Raw genomic sequence first — 21,622 nt, forward strand, 5'->3', positions numbered from 1 at the left:
TGCTACCAGATAAGTGAATTTAATAAGGTCACTGGATACAAGAAATACACACACACACACACACACACACACACACACACATGTGCGCAAGTAAGTCTATCAGCACCACTTTTTCCAACAGCATGTGCTCACATATACACCCATGTGTCTATACACACATACATACATACATATACATACACACACACTATGATTCCACATACTACCAATGAACAACTGGAATTTGAAATCCAAGAACTGTGCCATTTACAAACAGCATCAAACAATATAAAACAACTAAGAATAAATTTGACAAAAATGTGCAAGACATTGAGAACTATACAATAAATTGTTGAGAGAAATAAAAGCTCATTGAAATAAATGAAGAGATACCTTGTTCATGGATAGAAAGACTCAATATTGCTAAAATGTTGATTCTACCCACACGGATATCAATGAAATGCAATCACTACTGAAATCAGCAGCATTATTATTATAGAAATTGTCAAGCTGATGCACAAAATACATGAAAGCTTATAGGACCTAAAATAGCCAAACTTGAAAAATAAAAACAAATTTCAAGAATTTGCAGAACATGTTTTAAAACATATTTTAAAGTTACCATAATCAGAAAAGGGTCATACTGGCATGAAGAACAGCACAGAATCCAAAGTAGACCAATACTCGCATACCCAATGGATTACAAACATACCTTGTCTTATTGTGCTTCACTTTATTGTACTTTGCAGATATTAACTTTTTTACAAAGTGAAAGCTTGTGGCAATCTTGCATCAAGCTAGTCTATCAGCTCCATTTTTTCCAACAGCATGTGCTCACTTCACATTTCCACCACATTTTGGTAATCTCACATATTTCAAACATTTTCATTATTATTACTATTTTATCTGTTATGGAGATCTCTGATCAGAAATTTTTGATGTTACTATTGCAATTGTTTGAGGGCACTGTGAATGAACACATGAGTGATAAGACCGTGAAATAGCCTTATTGCTGATATGGGGAAAGTTTTCGTGATTAGGATAGCTCGAACCAGCCACAACATTCCCTTAAGCCAAAGCCTAATTCAGAGCAAGACTCTAAATCTCTTCAATTCTGTGAAGACTGAGATCAGTGAGTAATCTGCATAATAAAAGTTTGAAGCTAGCAGAGGTCTGTTCATTAGATTTAAGGAAAGAAGCTCACTCCGTAACATAAAAGTACAAGGTGAAGCACTATGTGCTTTAGTGGAAGCTGTAGCAAGTTATCTAGAAAATCTAGCTAACATAATTGATGAAAATGGCTACACTGAACAACCAAATTTCAATGTAGGTGAAATAGCCTTACATTGGAAGAGAATGCCATCTAGGACTTTGGATAGCTAGAAAGAAGTCAATGTCTAGCTTCAAAAGACAAGCTGATTCCCTTGTTAGGGGCTAACGCAGCTGGTGACTTTAAGTTGAAACCAGTGCTCATTTACCATTCTGAAATTACTTTATGCTAAACCTACTCTGCTTGTGCTATCAATGGAACAATAAAGCATGGGTGATAGCACATCTGTTTATAACATGGTTTACTAAATATTTTAAGCCCATTGTTGAGATCTATTGCTTAGAAAAAGAATCCGTTCAAAACATTACTTCTCACCAATAATGCACCTAATCACCCAAGAACTCTGATGTACATGTACAAGGAGATGAATGTTGTTTTCATGCTGGCTAACAAAATATCCATTCTGGCAGCCAATGGATCAAGAAATAGTTTTGACTTTCAAGTCTTATTACTTAAGAAATAAATTTCATAATGCTACAGCTGCCATAGACAGTGATTTCTCTGATGGATCTGGGCAAAGCAAACTGAAAGCTTTCTGAAAAGGATTTATCATTCTAGATACCATTAAGAACATTTGTGATTCATGTGAGGAGGTCAAAGTATCAATATTAACAGGAGTTTGAAAGAAGTTGACTCCAACCCTCATGGATGACTTTAAGGAGTTCAAGACTTCAGTGGGGGATGTCACTGAAAATGTGGTGGAAACAGCAAGATAATTAGAATTAGAAGTGGAGCTGGAAGATGTGACTGAATTGCTACAATCTCATAATAAAGTTGCTTCTTATGGATGGATAGAGAAAATGATTTCTTGACGTGGAATCTACTCCTTGTAAAGATGCTTTGAACACTGCTGAAATGACAAAGGACTTAGAATATTCCATAAACTTAATTGATAAAGCAGTAGCAAAATTTGAGAGGACTGACTCCAATTTTGAAAGAAGTTCTGTGGGTAAAATGCTATCAAACAAACAATTGCATGCTACAGAGAAATTTTCCACGAAAGGAAGTCAATGCAGCAAAATCCATTGTGGTCTTATTTCAAGAAATTGCCATAGCTAAACAACCTTCAGCAACCACCATCCTGATCAGTCAGCAGCGAACAATGCTGAGACATGACCCTCCACAAGCAAAAAGATAACAACTTGCTAAAGTTTGTATGATTGGTTGCCTTTTCTTAATCTTTTAAAAAATTTTATGTATTTATTTTTTTCATATTATTTTTGTTGCAATTTATTTTTTTTCTTTTATTGTACTTTAGGTTCTGGGGTATATGTGCAGATCATGCAGGACTGTTGCATAGGTACACACATGGCAATGTGGTTTGCTGCCTCCATCCCCCCGTCACCTACATCTGGCATTTCTCCCCATGTTATCCCTCCCCAACCTCCCCACACCCCTGCTGTCCTTTCCTTGGCTCCCCCAACAGACCCTAGTGTGTGATGCTCCCCTCCCTGTGGTCTTATGTTCCCATTGTTCAACATCTGCCTATAAATGAGAACATGCAGTGTTTGATTTTCTGTTCTTGTGTCTGTTTGCTGAGAATGATGGTTTCCAGATTCATCCATGTCCCTACAAAGGACACGAACTCATCATTTTTTTATGGCTGCATAGTATTCCATGGTGTATATGTGCCACATTTTCCTTGTCCAGTCTATTGTCAGTGGGCATTTGGGTTGGTTCCAGGTCTTTGCCATTGTAAACAGTGCCACTATGAATATACATGTGCATGTGTCTTTATAATAGAATGATTTATAATCCTTTGGGTATACAACCAGTAATGGGATTGCTGAGTCAAATGGAATTTCTATTTCTAGGTCCTTGAGGAAGCAACACACTGTCTTCCACAATGGTTAGAGGGGTGTAGTTCAGTGGTTGCATTTTTTTAAAAAAGCAATAACATATTTTAAAATACGGGTATATAAATTGTTTTTTAAAGATACAATGCTGCACTTGGTGTAGGGGCTTACACCTATAATCCCAGCACTTTGGGAGGTCAAGTTGGGCAGGCCCCTTGAGCCAATGAGGCTGAGACCAGTCTGGGCAACATGACAAAACTGTTTCTACAAAAAATAAAAAAAAAAAATTGCTGGGCATGATTGCACACAACTGGAGTCCCAGTTACTCAGGAGGCTTGAGGTGGGAGGATCACTTGAGCCCTGGAGGTGGAGGATACAGTGAACCAAGATTGCACAACTGCACTCCAGCCTGGGCAACAGACTGAGACCCTGTCTCCAAAAAATAAAAAGAAAAAAGAAAAAGAAAATATATAATGCTATTGGCACACTTAATAGACAACAATATAGTTTATAGATAACTTTTATATGCACTGGGAAATCAACAAATTCATGCAACTCACTTTAATATTTGCCTTTTTGTGGTAGTCTGTAATTAAACTTGCAATATCTGAGGTACGCCTGAATTTGACAAAGGTACAAAGGCAATTAAATAAGAAAAGATAATTTGTTCAAAAATGGTGCTGGAATAGCCATGGACAATAAAAACATTGACCCTTATTTCATAAAATATATAAAAATTAACTAAAAGTGGATCATAGTTCTAAATGTAAAATCTGAAACTATACAACTTCTAAAGAATACATAGAAGGAAATTTTGACTTTGGATCCAGGAAAATAAATAGAACACAGAATGCACAAATTATAAAAGAAAAAATGACAAATTGGAATTCATTAAAATTACTTGGCTCTTCACAAAACATTGTTATGAGAGAAAGGCAAGTTATATACTAGGGTAAAATATTCACATGCCATATGCCCAGCAAGGGCTTTATATATAGAACTGTGCTGCCAGTGGAATTTTCTGATTGTGGAAATATTTAATATCTGCACTGTCTAATAGCCAATACTCATATCTGGCTAACTGAGTTTTTGAAATGTGGTTAGAATGACTCGGGAACTTGATTTACAGATTCAATTTTAGTTAACTTTAATTAAACTGCCAGTGGTTAGTGCCTACCATATGGAACAGCACAGCTTTTTTTTTTTTTTTTTTTTTTTTTCTTTTTTTTTGAGACAGAGTTTCGCTCTTCTTGCCCAGGCTGGAGTGCAATGGTGCGATCTCCGCTCACCGCAACCTCCGCCTCGTGGGTTCAGGCAATTCTCCTGCCTCAGCCTCCTGAGTAGCTGGGATTACAGGCACACGCCACCATGCCCAGCTAATTTTTAGTATTTTTAGTAGAGACGGGGTTTCACCATGTTGACCACGATGGTCTCGATCTCTTGATCTCATGATCCACCCGCCTCGGCCTCCCAAAGTGCTGGGATTACAAGCTTGAGCCACCACGCCCGGCGAACAGCACAGCTTTTAAAACTCAACAGCAGGAAAAAAATCTCAATACATAATGCAGAAATGTGAACTGACTCTTTATTAAAAATTATATAAGGATGTCAACTCATGAAAAGAGGTGAAACTTGATTAGTTATCAGGAGAATACAAATTAAAGCCACAAAGGAATATAAGGCTGCACACACAGAATACTTAAAATTAGAAGGTCTAACCAGAGCAAGCATTGACAAACATGTGGAGCAATGTAATATTTACATACTGCTAGTGGAATATAGAATGACATAACCTCATTGGAAAACAATTTGGCAGTTCTTAATATATACAACTACCTTACAACCCAGCCATTCCACTTCTTAGTACTTACTGAGAAGTTTGAAAACATGTGAAATAAAAGTACACACAAATACTTGTACAGGACTGTACAAAGCAACTTTATTTTTAATCATAAAATTAGAAAAAAACCCTACTGTCTACTAACAGATAAAAGAGATAAAGAGGTTTTGGTATACCTACACAGTGCAATAGTACCCAGCAATAAAAAGTAGCATGGTATTTACATAAAATTCTCAGAAATGCAGACTAAACTATGAAGCAGCTCACTGATTGCCTGAGGGTAGGTTGGTGTTATCAAGGAAGGATGAATTCCAAAAGGCACACAAGAAAACCTTTGGAGGTTATGAAAATGTTCATTATCTTGATTGTAATATTGGTATATAATATAAAAATTCATCAAAATCACACACTTTATGTGTGCTTTATTGTACATAATTATACTTCAATAAATCTCTCAAAAATAAATAAATATAATATAAAGTGAACACAATACAGAAAAGCTACAAAACCAGAAGGCGGTTTTTTTTTTTTAAAAGATAAAATTGATAGGCCTCTAACTACACAGATCTACGGGGCAAAAGGAATTTGGAAATTACCAATATCAAGAATGAAAGAAGGAACATTATAGCTCCTACATGCATTAAAAACATAATTAAAATACTATGCATAACTTTTTGTCAATTAAGTTGACAAATAGGATGACATAGACATATTCCTTGAAAGACACAAATTACCCAAACCGACTCAAGGAGAAACTGAGTATTTAATAGTTCCAGGTCTATTAAATAAACTTCACAATTAAAAATCTTCCCAGAAAGAAAACTCAAACTATAGATAATTTCATTGATAAATTCTACCCAACACTTTAGGAAGAAATAATGACAGTCCTTCACACAATCTTTCAGAATAAGGAAGTGATAGTTTCCAACCCATTTTATACCAAAACCAGACAAGATAACACAGGAAAACTACAGACCTCTATCGTTCATAAACATAGACTGAAAAATACTCTATAAACCCACAGCCCCTTTCTAACTACAAGAAAACATCATCCAAATTAGAGAACATTCCAGTTACCTGAGGTCTTACCCGAAATTGTCAAGGTCATCAAAAACAAGGAAGGTCTAAAAAAAAAAAAAAACTGATGGTTTAAAAAAAAACTAAGGAAACATGAAGACTAAATCTAATGTAGTACTCTGGATAGGATTCTGGGATAGAAAAAGTACTCTAGTAAAAGCTAAGGAAATCTGAACACAGTATGGCCTTTAGTCAATAATGTAATATTGGTTTATTAGTTGTAATGAGTGTGCTGTAATATTGTAAGATGTTAAAAATATAGTATACTGGTTGAGAAATCTGCAAAAACTCAGTAGTATTCTTGAAGCTTTTCTGTAAATCTAAAATTACTCCAAAATAGAAAGTTTATTTTTTAAAAAAATCAATGGGATCAACCATATTAAGACTTAAAGCAAAGAAAGAAACCCCAACAATATGATCATCTCAAAGCTGCAGAAAAAAGCATCTGACAAAATTTAACACACATTCATGATTAAAAAAGAAAAAACAAACTTTACACACTAGAATTAAAGGGCACTTCCCTCGCTTTACGAAGAACATCAACCAAAAATCTTAAAGCAAACATCATACTTAATGATTAAAGACTGAATATTTCCCTACTTAAGATCAGCAATAAAGACAGTAGATCTGTTCTTACCACTTTCAACAATACAGTAGAAGTTTTAGTCAGTACATTAAGGTAAGAAAAAAAATAAAAATCAAAAAAATTAGAGTGTAAAAAGTAAAACTATTTTTATTCACAAAGGGAATGAATGTATATGTAGAATATCCTGAAAAATCTACATCAAAGCTAATCAAACTTTTTTTTAGGTAAAAGAATAGGTCAATAACAAAATCAATTGTATTTCTATATATTAGCAATGGACAAATGAACATGAAATAGAAAACAATCATAATATCGACAAAAAGCATGAAGACTGATTAGAAAGCTAAGTAATCAAGACATTATAATATCAGTAAGGTTAGACATTAGATTGATGAAAAAGAATTGCGTCCAGAAGTAGATCTATACATATATGGCCAATTGATTTTCTACAAAGGTTCCAGAGTGAAAACTTATATACTTTTTGGGAAAGTATATTGGGAAAAGAAATTCTATTTCAATCATTGACACTGCAAAAACTATCCATAGGAAAAATAATAATCCTCTACCCTTACTTTATACCATACACAAAATTAAATCAAACTTGATCACAGGCTTAGTAGAAAAGAACATAGGATAACACCTTTGAGACTTTCAAGGATTCAAATGTTTCTAAGATAGGACACAAAATCAATAAGCATTAAAGCTTTATAGAAAAAGTTAATTAGACTTTACCATAACTGAAAACTTCTCCATCTCAAAAAGTACTGTTAAGAAAAATGAAAAGACAGATTTAGAGAAAATATCTGACTATGTATATATTTGACAAAGGATCTATATCCAGAATACATAAAGAACTTTTAATAACTCTATAACTTTACACATTAAAAACAGGCAAAAGGTTTAAACAGACCACTTCACAAAGAAAAACATACAAATGGGCAATAATTATATAAAATGATGCACAAAAAGTGGGGGGCAAGGTTTGAAAAACTACTACTGGGTACTATGTTCACTGTTTGTGTGATGGGTACAATAGAAGATCAAACCCTAGCAATATACCCATGTAAGAAACTTGCACATGTGCCCCCTGAATCTAGAATTTAAAAAATGAAGTTGAGGCTTTTAGCACCGAAAAATTATATTAAACAATGAAATTAAGATATCGGAAAATACATAGTTTTCAGAGGAATCTTTTGATTTGTTGTATTCAACAAATAATTCTGTGACCATAAAATTGGAAGAAGTTTAACAAATAATATTTTCAACACTTTCATTTTATTTTTAAGAAAACGAAGCCCTTTAACACATATGCTCAGAATCTTACCTTAACACAAGGATGAATACGACACAATGTCAACTCATCTTTAAACACAGAACTGAACACTATTGTGTCAGAGTTAAAGTAGTTGAGAGCAGCCAGGCAACCACTCACCTTAGCAAACCTCTAACCTTCTTAGTATGAAAGATATCTGTCACATTTCCTAATATAATAATTACTTAGAGAAACCGCCTCCAGCAGATCTGAATGGTGCCACATTTAAAAAAATGTTAAAATCTGTGAATTACCTCTCCTTATGTACTCTATGGGTTCACCAAAGAACACTGGAGATAAGGTATTACACATAAATACAGTTAACTCATCAGTTAATCTAAGCCTTTCTTCCTCTTTAAATCCAGCTCTTGTTCATTATTTTTTAAAAAGGATTCTTTAAAATTTCCTGTAGATTTAGATACAAGCTTTATTATCTACAAGTGATTAATTACTAAGTAACAACTATGGGACAACAGTAAAAATAATAAGGTTCTACAGCAATATCAAAATCAAATATGGATGTAATTGAAAAAATATATCACTGGGGTCTGTTGGGGGGAAATGAGGGAGGGACGGGGGGGTGGGGAGGTGGGAAGAGATAGCATGGGGAGAAATGACAGATACAGGTGAGGGGACGGAAGGCAGCAAACCACACTGCCATGTGTGTACCTATGCAACAATCTTGCATGTTCATCACATGTACCCCAAAACCTAAAATGCAATAAAAAAAAAAAAGAATTGGCATTTTTCAGTGAGTCAGATAAGTGTTAGCATTTTCCCTAGCATGGCACTTCATCTGTATCAGTAGTTCTTGATTCTATTAAATCTAATGACCTTTTCTTACACAGAAGTCCATATATATATATATATATATATATATATATATATGTTCAAATTCCTCTTTTTATATCCTAAAATGAAATTCACAGGTATTTTTTAAAAGTCAGAAATAAAATACTCTAACAGTAACAAAAAAAATGAAAGTAGTTCATAATAAAGTATGTATTTCAATAAGTACATGCTCAGGCATGATTATACTAAAGACAATTCAGTAGTCAAATGCTTACAACTAGTTACAATAGATACATTAAAATTTAAGAGAAGTCAGATAAGAAACCATTTCATGTAACAAGTACAGAAAAATGAAATATAGCCCATTGGTTTTTAGAAATGATTCCAAAAAATACAAAGTAGAATTAGCTCTTAATGTACAAGGTAGCCACATTTCTAAAAAATTTTGTGTTTACTGATATGTATAAAAATACTTTGTGCTTATATACAGTATAGTTAGGTTACAGGCATAGATAATTATATACAGGTTTTTCTCCTCCTTCAAACACATGCTCTACAGGGGACTTTCAAAAGCTATGCAGGAACCCACAATTCTTCTCTATGCAGGATGTTCTATGCTTTACATGAGGCCTTGCATCCCGGGCTGCTGCCACTAAATCACTGAGCAAACATAAATGTTCCACAAAATTCCAAAGTGTTCCCTAGAGGTTAGTATCACCTCCCCTGCACTGTGAAGCACTGGTCTACATGAACTTTCAGTATCTGCATGTATACTTATTACAGATTCTCACCCTGGGGTAAGAGTTGGGGAAGATGATCACTGGTCCCTGATCTCAAGCTAAAGTTTCTATGATATAAGGACTACTTTTAACTGGAAAACCTTAGCACACTTCATACCCACAACTTCCAATAAAAATTTTTATCTAAAACTGTGTATTTGTTAAAAAACTGACAATAAATTTGTTTACATCTATAGTAGAGAATTAAAGACAGATATACTAATTCTGTTTCCTCTATCCACTTCCCCTAAAAAAATACTCTGCCTTGAGGTTTCTAGATAATCAGTGTTAAACTGTGAAAATATAACCATCTCTTTTATCCACACTAAAGCAAAGGTACACTGATGCAAACAATACAAAAGTCATTATATATGACATTAAAATATATTACTGTATTTTTATTTGGAAGAATGGTTTCCTAGTTAAATTTTGATTAGGCATCTATTAAAAGAAGTTTATGTTTCCTGAACAACCCAACGACTAAAGTGTATGTCTTCTGGGGTTAGGTGAGAAAAACTACTGAGTCTGAGAACTTGCTAAGTGCTTGAAAGAAAGTGACTGGAGTATTTTGATACATTTCACTTGTTGGGATTTGGATATATAACGTATTTTTAATACTGAAAAACTTCCATACTTTCATATAGATTTTATATTAAATTAGCACAATTTGAATAAATGTCATAATTATAGATATACCATCCCTTTAAATAAAGTTGGTGAAGCCTTCACTTTACCTATAAGGATTCATAGCTTAGAGAAAAATCATAACATTCCTTTGAACATAAAAACTCTTACGAGTTAAAATGCCATTTAAAAATTAACGAATAAATTAATGAATAGTTATTCAATTCCAACACATTATGAAATAGTCTTAAAATATATTGAAATGTTATAGTAGGTAGCTAGTCAGGTACGAGCAGTGCAGGAGAGGCCTCCCTGCAACACACACCAGGAGTGTTGGATGACCATCAGCTAGCTGATGGTCAGGTGGTTGTTAACCATTTTTCTAAAGTAATAATTGGTCACAGCTGGCACCAGGGAAAGGCAGTCTCCTAATAGATAGAAAACACCTGAAACTGATGAGTAGCTTCCCAGTGAGATCCCACAAGTACGCCATCATATAAAAATCCCTAGTCAAGAGGTCAAGCTGCACACTTGTTTTCTCAAGTTGCCTGCCTGGCCCTTTTTCAAGTTGTATTTTCCTTCCTGTTCTAAATCTTTTTAAAAAGCTTTTGCTCCTGTTCTTGGGTGAAAAAAATGTCTATTTCAATGTCCACTGAAATAGTAATTAGCCTCCATCGGTGAAATGACTCTGTTAACAGATATTTAGCTTATTTTTCCACTTTGAATTTCACTAACTTAACCAATAATGTCTAAGATAAGTAAATATTCCATTAAAAAATAGTCTTAATAGGGTTGTCTTCCTTCAAATCTAAAACTGGTAAGAAAAACTGCCTTATCTATGTACAGGAATCACTTTGCGTTACTTAAAAATATGCAAAGTTTTGTGCAAAACAAAACATTTTTCAGTATTTTGATTTCTATTTTATAAGTAAACTTTGATAAGATGTGGAACTTGCAAATTTGTATGCTTTTTGGGGTGAAATTGACTTTTGAATCAGTTTTAAAGCAACTGAATATATACACCAGCTCTAACAGGCTTTACGATTCCTGTAAAGAATGGACTCTATTAAATAACCTCAGAACGAAAGTTGTATTTTCTACTCTTAAACAGAATTCTGGGGGTGATAAACAATTTCTACACATTAAAGAATATGTGATCTGAAAAACTCTTCATCTAATATAAAGTTCCAAGCACATACCAAATGTGTAATACAAAGCTTTGCGCTTACCTGGTAGCAGGCCGTTTTTGTAGGGCTTTATCCAGGATAAGAGACGGAGCGCTCCTCCTCCTTTCTGCTAGTGTTTTCATTTTCTGTTGATGAAACAAACCAAATGAAGACCACGTGGCTTGTAAGGCAAGACAATTTAGATTTTTTTCAAACCAACTTAACAAGTTTTGTATTGCCTGTTTTTGCCTATCAGGGAGCCTACAATTTCATTATGGAGATAAAACTATAACATCTAAGATAGGATAGTGGGGGAAAAAAAAAGCAGGACAGTAAGAGTCAAAAAGCAGTAAAAACAGTATGTTTTTTGTGGTCAGAGAATAAAGAGGTTAAATGTTTACCAGAATATTTGGGAGAAACACCATCACAACCATTATGTGTCCAGCTCTATGCTAAAGGCTGGACATGGACTATCTCATTCATATTCCAAAATGTCTTCAGGGTGGATAATACTGTATTTCACAGGCAAATTTGGCTTCAAGGAAAGACAAGTAAAGTAGAGGGAAAAACAGTTAAAGCAAAAGCATAGAGACTAGAGTTTTACATAAATATTTACACACTTGGAAATCCCTTCTTCCAAATAGACTTTTTAAAAACTGTAACTTTAAAGAAAAAAAAAATCTTTTCTAGGTGGTATAAAAATATAAGAAACAGGATAATTCAGGTACTCTGTTCCAATGACCTAAAATTGCAGTAAAGGAGGTTCACTCAACTGGAAATATCCAGATAATAACTCACTAAATTTAGTTATATATTTAATGCATCTAGATACAGCCACTAGAGGCAGATGAGTAAAATTAACCATACAGTCACAAACAGCCACGAGCGAAGTTCAGGCTGTATTATCAAAGCCGTTCTTCTCACCCTTTATCCCTCTTACCCTGTATCCTAGCCAGAGGTCTTACCCACTACACTACCTCTAGGCAGGCATGCTTGGGAACTGGATGTTGCTCCAATGGGAACCATATAAAACTAACTAGCCAGCTCAGTGCCGGTATCCTATTATATAATTCATAAAGGAACTGCTTGTAGCTTTCTAGCATAGGAATAGTGGCACCATTCTTATCCCACAAATTCACCATGCCCCTAGGTATCTCTTCCAAATTATTGTCTGCTCTGGCCTCAGTGTTCGTCTGCTCTGGCCTCAGTATTACCAATGCTCTGGCTTCAGTGCTGCTATTCCACTCACTAATCTTTTGGCTCACATGTGGAAGCTATTGGCCCAAATCTCCTTAGCACAGCTGAGACAACAGCTGAAATAATTATGTAAAATGACAGGAAACAAATGGGTTAAAAATTAATAAAGGACAGGAAACAAATGGTCTAAAAATAGACTATCAAACATCTCAATCGGGAGTTATTAATCACATGTCAATTTCAGGCCAGGTTACTTATATACAAATTTTTTGCATGATGTGTATTTGATGTCTTCCGTCTAAAGAAATAGCCCAGAGTTGTCATCAGATTCCCAGAAAAGTCTAATCCTTTCCAATACTGGATTTCAATAACCTAGTTTACATATTATAGTATGCAAACCCCATCTCACTGTTTCCATTACTCACACATCTTAGGAACATAACCCTCAGGAATCTAACATCCTTAGGCTAGTGTGACTGCAGAGGTTACAAGGAGAAAGGAAAAGTGGGAGATAAGCATTTGTTTTGCAAAGTACAGCAGCACTTCCTTATGTGAAGAGTCTCAACACTTAAAGACTGGACTGATTTTACAAAGAAAAGTGGCAGTTTGTTCATATCCATCAAGCTATGTTCCAGATTTTTTGCAGGGTTCTGTTTCACCTTTAGGCCTAGAATGATCCTTACTCTTTATCTTGATTCCCAATACGGGCCCAATTTACTACTTTGAACTGTTAAACGTACCCACTCTTGTAAGCTTTATGTGAGTCCCTTACACCCTCTGCTTTGACCTTGAGGATCCTGCCATTCAGGAGCTTTACATCTGCTTTCTCTGGCCTTCTGACATCACTGTCAGCAGATCCAAGATTCTAAACTAGATCTTCATTAGTACATACTTTCTAATTCTGAGTTCTGAGTTCCTTGGCTTTATGAAGAATTTATGAAGAATTTGTAAAGCGTTCAAAAGACAGTATAAAGTGATTTAAAATATGAAGAAAAAGAGCCTATGAAAAAGGATAAAATGATCCAAGTTTCTTCATTTAGAAACAGTAATAATCTCAAAATTAATGCAGAGCTATAATATGAGGGAAAGAAAGCACCTTCCAAGGAAGATGAGGCAAAAAGAAATCAGGAGAAATACAGAATGAAAATCCAGGTTGACCTTGGATAGCGGTTTGTTGAGAAATCTATAAAAGTTGTGAACTAAATTTTGCATGCAACTTTAGAGGGTCAGAACTCCCATAAAATGGATTCCTTGGGGATTTATGAACCTCAAGTTAAGAAACTTTCTGATGTAAGGAAATATTTCTGGGAATGATAGGTGTTAAGCATGAGAATGGATAATCAAAGAAGGGTGACAAATTTTCTCCTGAAAAAGTGCTTTTGAAATGGAGTTTTTCACGGACATCTACTGTAGAAGATCATTTGTATAATAGTGAATAGACTGTATTTTCTGAGTTATAAAATTGCCAGATGTACAAGGGGTCAAATGCTGAGTGTAGCACCTCATCCAGCCTGATTTATATTGAAGAGAATGCAATCAAACTACCAGCAGGTAGTATATTTTCATTTCAGGTTCTATTCGTACTCAGACTTACTCTATCATTAATGAGATGTGCAACCCAACACAATTCAGACTTCTCTGGGCCTCCATTTCCTTACCCACAAAATGAGACAGTTTGGACTACATAGTCTCTTAGGTCCCTTCTGTTTCTGATATTCTCACATATCAGAAATGTGTCCACCAAAGATTTACGTGGATATGCAAGGAAATAAACATTACATGAACCATACATGTAGGATTCACAGGATTCATTCTAAGTAAGTAATAAAGGTCTTACGAACAGCCAATATAACCAAGGCCTTAATAGATTTAGATATTACTTCATTCACAATACACTGATCTCTTTCTTTTGCTCAAAAGTGTAACCAAACAAAGGGCCAATAATAACTTCAAAACAAATTCACTGATCTTTTAAAGAATCTGTTCTCAGGCAATGAAAACTCAGATTTTCTTGTTTATAACAACAATGTGAAATACATCAAAATAGAATGAAACTATTGATTCTTTTGCAGATATATAGTTGTACAAACTTATCAGGACAGGTTGGGGTTATGCTTATCTTAGCACCAACAAATTTCACAGTTATTTCTGTGACATGGATAACTGTAATTCTTTGCCTCACAGAAAACAATTATATGGAATATATTTTCTGTTGTACTTGATGTTTATAACTAGATGACCTCATAAATAGTGGATACCACTGTGAAGTAGAATATTTTTAAAAGGTAATATTTTAAAGAAATGATAAACTATACATTTAGGCAAAAAAAACCCAATTAATTAATTGCATTAATCTTTTGGAAATGAGCTTCTTGATATTGTACCACTTACCTAGTGTCAAGTAGCCTCAAAAACTAAATAAGAATTTTATGTGATCTAAGAAACAAACAAATATGAAGTAATATCTATCTATTTCTGTGTCTCCCAAACGGGAAAACATGAGGAGGAATATGGAAGAAATTCTAAAATGGAATAAAGAGTAATTAAATTTTAAAAACTGTTGTCTCTTTACAACTAGCTCTTTATGAAGAAGTATAACATGAATACTAGAGATAAATTATTAGGTTGGTATAAAAGTAATTTCTGTTTTTGCTATTACTGCCAATGGATCTTTGACACTATGCTGTCTTCTCTGCATTTATATTCAGTGTTGTAGGTCAAAAAACCTATTATGCCAAAGAGTAAATGAATAAAGGTCATAATTGAATATAAGAACCAAATGCCAGTAATTCATTTTTTCTTTCACATTTTAATAGTTACACAAAATGGCAGCAAAATAACCAATAATCTTCAGGGTGCTTTCCACTTCAAGTCATTTTAAATATATGGATTAATTACTTATTCAACTCCCTGTGTTCCTAACTCACTTCATATACGATGCCTCAGTAGCAGAATTTCACATTATATATATATTTTTTTTTTTTTTTTTGAGACGGAGTTTCGCTCTTGTTACCCAGGCTGGAGTGCAATGGCGCGATCTCGGCTCACCGCAACCTCCGCCTCCTGGGCTCAGGCAATTCTCCTGCCTCAGCCTCCTAAGTAGCTGGGATTACAGGCACGCGCCACCATGCCCAGCTAGTTTTTTGTATTTTTAGTAGAGATGGGGTTTCACCATGTTGACCAGGATGGTCTCGATCTCTCGACCTCGTGATCCACCCACCTCGGCCTCCCAAAGTGCTGGGATTACAGGCTTGAGCCACCGCGCCCGGCTAGAATTTCACATTATATTTATGTTTTTTACCCTTTCTAGAGAACAAGGGCTATATCTTCTTCCCACATTTTCTCCCTTTAACAATTATTTACTGAAACTCTACTCTGTAGCAAGTATATTTTTTGCCTTCCCATATCCTGGTATAATCCCTGGCACAAACTATACATTCTATAAATGAGGGTTTTATGTAAATTAACAAACCCACTCTTTCCACATCAATACCACCAACCCTAAATGCACACACATGAAAACAAACCAACCTTTAAGGGGCTCTGCTGGAATGGTATCATTAAGAAAAATGTAAGAATTTACTATGGAACTAGACAGCAAGAGTATACCCGTACACTTCAAACTACACTTTTGAACACAGTGTTGACACTTACCACTTTGAGCTACATAGTAAACATCTGCCTGACAATAAAGTTAATCATTTATCAACAAATAAATGATGCTGAGATAATTGGGATAGCCACATACTAAAGAAGAAAGCTGTACCCCTACTGAGACCATATAAAAAAATTAACTCAAAGACCTAAAAGTAACAGTTAAAAACTAGAAGAATCTTAGAAGGAAACACAGGCATAATCTTGTCATCTTGGGTGAGGCAGTGGCTTCTTCTTAATAGATATGACACAAAAAGTACAAGCAACAAAAGAAAAAAATCTAGACACTGTCAAAATTTAAAATTTCCATGCTTCAAAAGACCTCATTGAGAAAGTGAAAAGACAACCCACAGAATGGGAAAACTTCTTTTGCAAATCATGTATCTCACAAGTGATTTGTACCTATTATAAAAAAATTACAACTCAATAATAAAGGCAAATTGCCCAATTAAAATGGGCAAAGGATATGCATACAGTCTTCCAAAGAAGATATACAAATTGCCAATAAGCATATGAAAAAATGCTCAACATAACTAGCCATCAGGGAACTGCAAATCAAAGTTACAATGAAATACCACATCACACACATTAGGATGAGTATAATTTAAAAAAGATAGATAATTACAAGTGTTGGTGAGGATTGGAGACTCTTAGATACTGGTAGTGGGAATAAAAACTGGTACAGACACTTTGGAAAACAGTTGGCAGTTCTTCAAATGGTTAAACATAGAGTTACCATATGAACCTGCAATTCTGCTCCTAGGTACATATCCAAGAGAAATAAAAACATATGTCTTCAAAAAGACTTGCACATGACTGCTCATAACAGCATTATTCATAACAGTAAAAAAGTGGCACCACCACCACTGCCAATCAACTGATGAACAGCTAAACAAAATGTGGTATATCTATATGATGAAATATTACTTGGCAATAAAAAGAAATGAAGTTCTGATACATGCCACAACATAAGTGAACCTTGAAAACATTGTGCTAATCGAAAGAAATCATTACAAAAAACCCATGTATTATGATTTCATTTATATAAACTGCCCAGAATAAGGAAATCTATAGTAACTTAAAGTAGACTTGTGCTTGCCTAGAGTTTGGGGAGACAGGAGAATTGGGAAATAATAGCTAAGGGGGTTCAGTGTTTCTTTCTGAGGCAATGAAAATATTCTAAAATTGACTGTGGTGATGAATGTACAATTCTATGACTACACTAAAAGCCAATGAACATAACTTTAAGTGGGTGAATTGTATGGTATGCAAATTGATTTGGTTAATACCAAAGAAACCTAACTACCAAATTACTAAACCGCTAGGCTCTAGCCCAGCAAACTGGTCCTTTGCCAGAAGTTATAATTTTTGTCTTATAACAATCATCTAAAGTATATGAAAATGGAAAATTATTTTTTTACCCAATGCCTTTTTCTGTATAAAAAGTTTCAGTGGCTCTCCATTTGAGTTCTTCAGAGATATAAGGAATTTGCTTGCCTGCTTGTTTTAATTAATTTTTTAAAAAAATTCTATATTCATGTGCATGTGCATGTTTGTTACATCAATATATGGTGTACTGGTGAGGATTGGGCTTCTAGTATACCCATTACCCAAAGAGCGAACATTATATCTGATAGGTAGTTTTTCAACCCTTGCCACCTTCCCATGTGAGTCCTCCCTTTTGGAGTCTCCAGTGTTCATTATTTCCATCTTTATGTTCATTTGTATTCACTGTTAGATTCCACATATAAGTGAGAAATGTGGTATTTGATTGTCTGTTATGAGTTAGTTCACTGAGGATAATGGCCTCTAGGCTCCAATGTTGCTACAAAGAAAATGATTTAATTCTTTTTTATGGCTGCATAGTATTCCACGGTGTATAAGTACCACATTTTATTTATCCAGTTAACTGTTGATGGGCACTTGGGTTGGCTTCATGATTTTGCTATTGTGAGTAGTGCTGTAATGAACACAGAAATGCAGGTGTCTTTTTCTGTTTAGGTGTCTTTATAATATAATGATTTCTTTTTCTTTGGCTAGATAACCCATAGCAGGATTGCAGGATTGAATGGTATTTCTAATTTTACTTATTTGAGAAATCTTCATACTGTTTCCACAGATGTTGAACTAATTTACATTCCCTTTCTCCACATCCATGCCAACATCTGTTGTTTTTTGGACTTTTTTCTCATGGGTGCAAGATAATATCTTATTGTGGTTTTAATTAGCATTTCTCTGATTAGTGATTTTTGAGCATTTTTTCATGTGCTTTTGGCCACTTATATTTTTTTTGAGAAATAACTGTTCATGTCCTTTGCCCAGTTTTTAACAGAGCTGTTTGGTTCTTTCAGTTTCTTGTAAGCTCTGGATGTACAAGTTTCTCCATTAAAGTTTCCTTAACAGTGCTTGTCGAGTTCTTTCAGTTTACTGTAAGCTATGGATACTAGTCCTTTGTCAGAGTCATAATTTATGAATATTTTCTCCCATTCTATAGGTTGTGTTTACTCTTATTTCTTTTGTTTTGCAGAAGCTGTTTAATTAAATCCCATTTGTCTATTTTTCTGTTGCATTTGTCTAGTTTTTTTGTTTTGTTTTGTTTTGTTTTGTTTTGTTTTGTTTTTGACATGGAGTCTCATTCTGTTGCCCAGGCTGGAGTGCAGTGGCATGATCTCAGCTCACTGCAATGTTTAGTTTCATTCTTCTGCATATGGCTAGCCAATTTTCCCAGCACAATTTATTGACTAGGATGTCCTTTCCTCATTGTTTATTTTTGTTGACTTTGTTGAAGATAAGTTGCTTGTAGGTATATGACTTTATGTCTAGGTTCTCAATTCTGCTCTATTGATCTATATGTCTATTTTTGTACCAGGACCATGCTGTTTTAGTTGCCATAGCCCCACATTATAATTTGAAGTCAGGCAATATGATGCCACTGGATTTGTTGTTTTTGCTTAGGGTGGTTTTGGCTATTTGGGTTCTTTTTTTGGTTCCATATGAACTTTAGGATTTTTTTCCTAATTTTGTGGAAAATGAAATTGGTAAGTTGATGAGATTGCATTAACTCTGTAGATTGCCTTGAAGAGTATGGTCATTTTAATAATACTGATTCTTCCAATTCATGAGCATAGGATGTTTTTCCATGTATTTCATCTATAATTTCTTTCATCAGCCTATTTTGTTAAGGGTTTTAATCAGGAAAGATGTTGGATTTTATGAAATGCCTTTTCTGCATCTACTAAGATGATAGTATGCTTTTTGTTTTTAGTTCTGTGTATGTGGTAAAACACATTTACTAACTTCTAGATACTGAACCATCATTGCATCCCTGGAATAAAACCCACTTGATTATGATAAATTATCTCCTTTATGTGTTATTGGATTTGGTTTGCTAGTATTTTGTGCAGGATTTCAGTATGTATGTTCATCAGGGATATTGGCCTATAGCTTTCTTTTTCTGTTTTATCCTTCTCTGATTTTGGTATCAGGGAGATACTGGTTTCATAGAATGAATTAGGAAAGAATCCCTCCTCATTGATTTTTTTTAGAAATTTCAGTAAGATTGAGTACAAGTTCTTTGTACACTTGATAAAATTCAGTTATGAATCTGTCTGGTCCTGGGCTTTTGTTGTCATTGTTAGAAAATTTTTATTACTAATTCAATTTCATTACTCGTTATTGGTCTGTTCAGGACTTCTATTTCTTGCTGGTTCCATCTTGTACGGTTGTATATTTCCAGGAATTTATCCACCTGCTCTAGATTTTCTAGTGGATATGCATAGAGGCGTTCATAATAGTCTGTGATGATCTTTTGTATCTCTGTGTTATCAATTGTAACGCCACCGTTAACATTTCTGCTTGTACTTATTTGAATTTTCTTTTTTTTTTTCCCCTTGGTTAATCTAGCCAGCAGTCTGTCATGTTTGTTTATCCTTTCAAATAACCAACGTTTTGTTTAATTGATCCTTCATGTCATTTTTTTTTGGTCTCAATCTCATGTACTTCTGCTCAAATCTTTGTTATTTCTTTTTTGTGATAGCTTTGGGTTCCAACCAGTTTTATTTTTCTAGTTCTTTGAGGTGTCACATTAAGTTTTAAATTTATTTCTTTTTGATGTAGGTATTTAAAGCTATAAACTTCCCTCTTAATTCTGTTTTTGCTGTATCCCCGAGGTTTTGATACGTTGTGTCTCTATTTTTATTTGTTTTGAAATTTGTTTTTGATTCCTTAATTTCATTGTTTACACAAAGATCATTCAGGAGCAAGGTGTTTGGTTTCCATGTAGTGTGTGGTTATGAGAGTTCCTCTTGGTATTGATTTATAATTTTACTCCACCATAGTCTGAGAAGATACTTGATATGATTTTGATTTTTTAAAAAAATTATTGAGACTTCTTTAATGGTCAAGCATATGGTCGATAAAAGAGAATGTTCCATGCAGAGCTGAGAAAAATGTATATTCCGTGGTTGTTGGCTAGAATGTTCTGTAAATGTTTTTAGGTCCATTTGGTCTACTGTTCAGTTTAAGTCCAGAGTTTCTTTGTTGATTTTCTGCCTTGATGATCTGTCTAGTGATATTAGTGGGGTTGTTAGAGTCCCCCACTATTACTGTATTACTATCTATGTTTTCTTAGGTGTAGTAGTATTTGTTTTATGAATCTGAGTGTTACGGTGTTAGGTGCATATATATATTTAAGACAGTTAAATCTTCTTGTATTGAAAATTTCATTATATAATGCTCTTATTTTTCCTTTTCTTCCTGCTATTGTTGGTTTAAAGTCTATTTGATATGAAGATGGCTACTTCTGCTCCCTTTTGTTTTCCATTTTCTTGACATATCTTTTCTCACCCATTTACTTCCTGTCTATTGTGATTTGCCACCATTACTCTCCTATTCCTCCGGTGTCCTCCTTAGGGTTTTCACAGAGTAAACTCTCATTAGTTGTGTATTAAGTGAATGAACTAACATATCCTATATCTGAGATTTTAAGGTGGTAATACAAGTGTGCCTATGTAGAAAAATGAAGTTGTAAACAGGTAACTGAAAAAAGTTTTGTTGTTTTATTTTCAACAATGCAGAAAATGCTTTTTATATAAAAACCTGTATGTAGACTCTCACTGGAATTTTAATTTCATGACAGCGAAGACATATAGTACTATTTCTGGAACCTCTATATCACTTTGAATCTGGTCATTATTAGTTCTCACAGAGATTAAAGAAAAAGCATATCAAAAGGAAGGAACAGGATGAATGATTAAAGTTGAAGGTAAACTGCAATTTTTCATGCTTTGTTTTCTTTCAGTCACTTTATGAGGAAAAAAAATCAAGCATTTCAGTTGAATTCAAGTGAAATGATGTTGAAATCACTTTCAAGCATTTAAGGATAGAAGTAAAAAGAGGGAACTGGAAAAGCTTTCATAGAACTCTAAATTTTCAAGGCTAGAAAAAATAAGTCATACAATTTACAAATTAGCTTATTCAAACTTGACTACT

At 34.3% G+C, this 21,622-nt stretch overlaps 1 protein-coding gene across 3 annotated transcripts in view; it reads right to left on the reverse strand.

The window, feature by feature from the left end:
- The window catches only part of ARHGAP20 (Rho GTPase activating protein 20), a 114,933-nt gene that overhangs the window by 84,215 nt on the left and 9,096 nt on the right, over positions 1 to 21,622 (reverse strand). For all 3 annotated transcript variants that reach the window (XM_074400562.1, XM_039471507.2, XM_074400563.1), the window contains exon 2: positions 11,345 to 11,427. In XM_074400562.1, coding sequence (XP_074256663.1) covers positions 11,345 to 11,427 — 83 coding nt within the window. The remainder of the gene's footprint in view (positions 1 to 11,344; positions 11,428 to 21,622) is intronic.

This window comes from Saimiri boliviensis, chromosome 6 (assembly GCF_048565385.1).
Source record: "Saimiri boliviensis isolate mSaiBol1 chromosome 6, mSaiBol1.pri, whole genome shotgun sequence".
NCBI lineage: Eukaryota > Metazoa > Chordata > Mammalia > Primates > Cebidae > Saimiri > Saimiri boliviensis.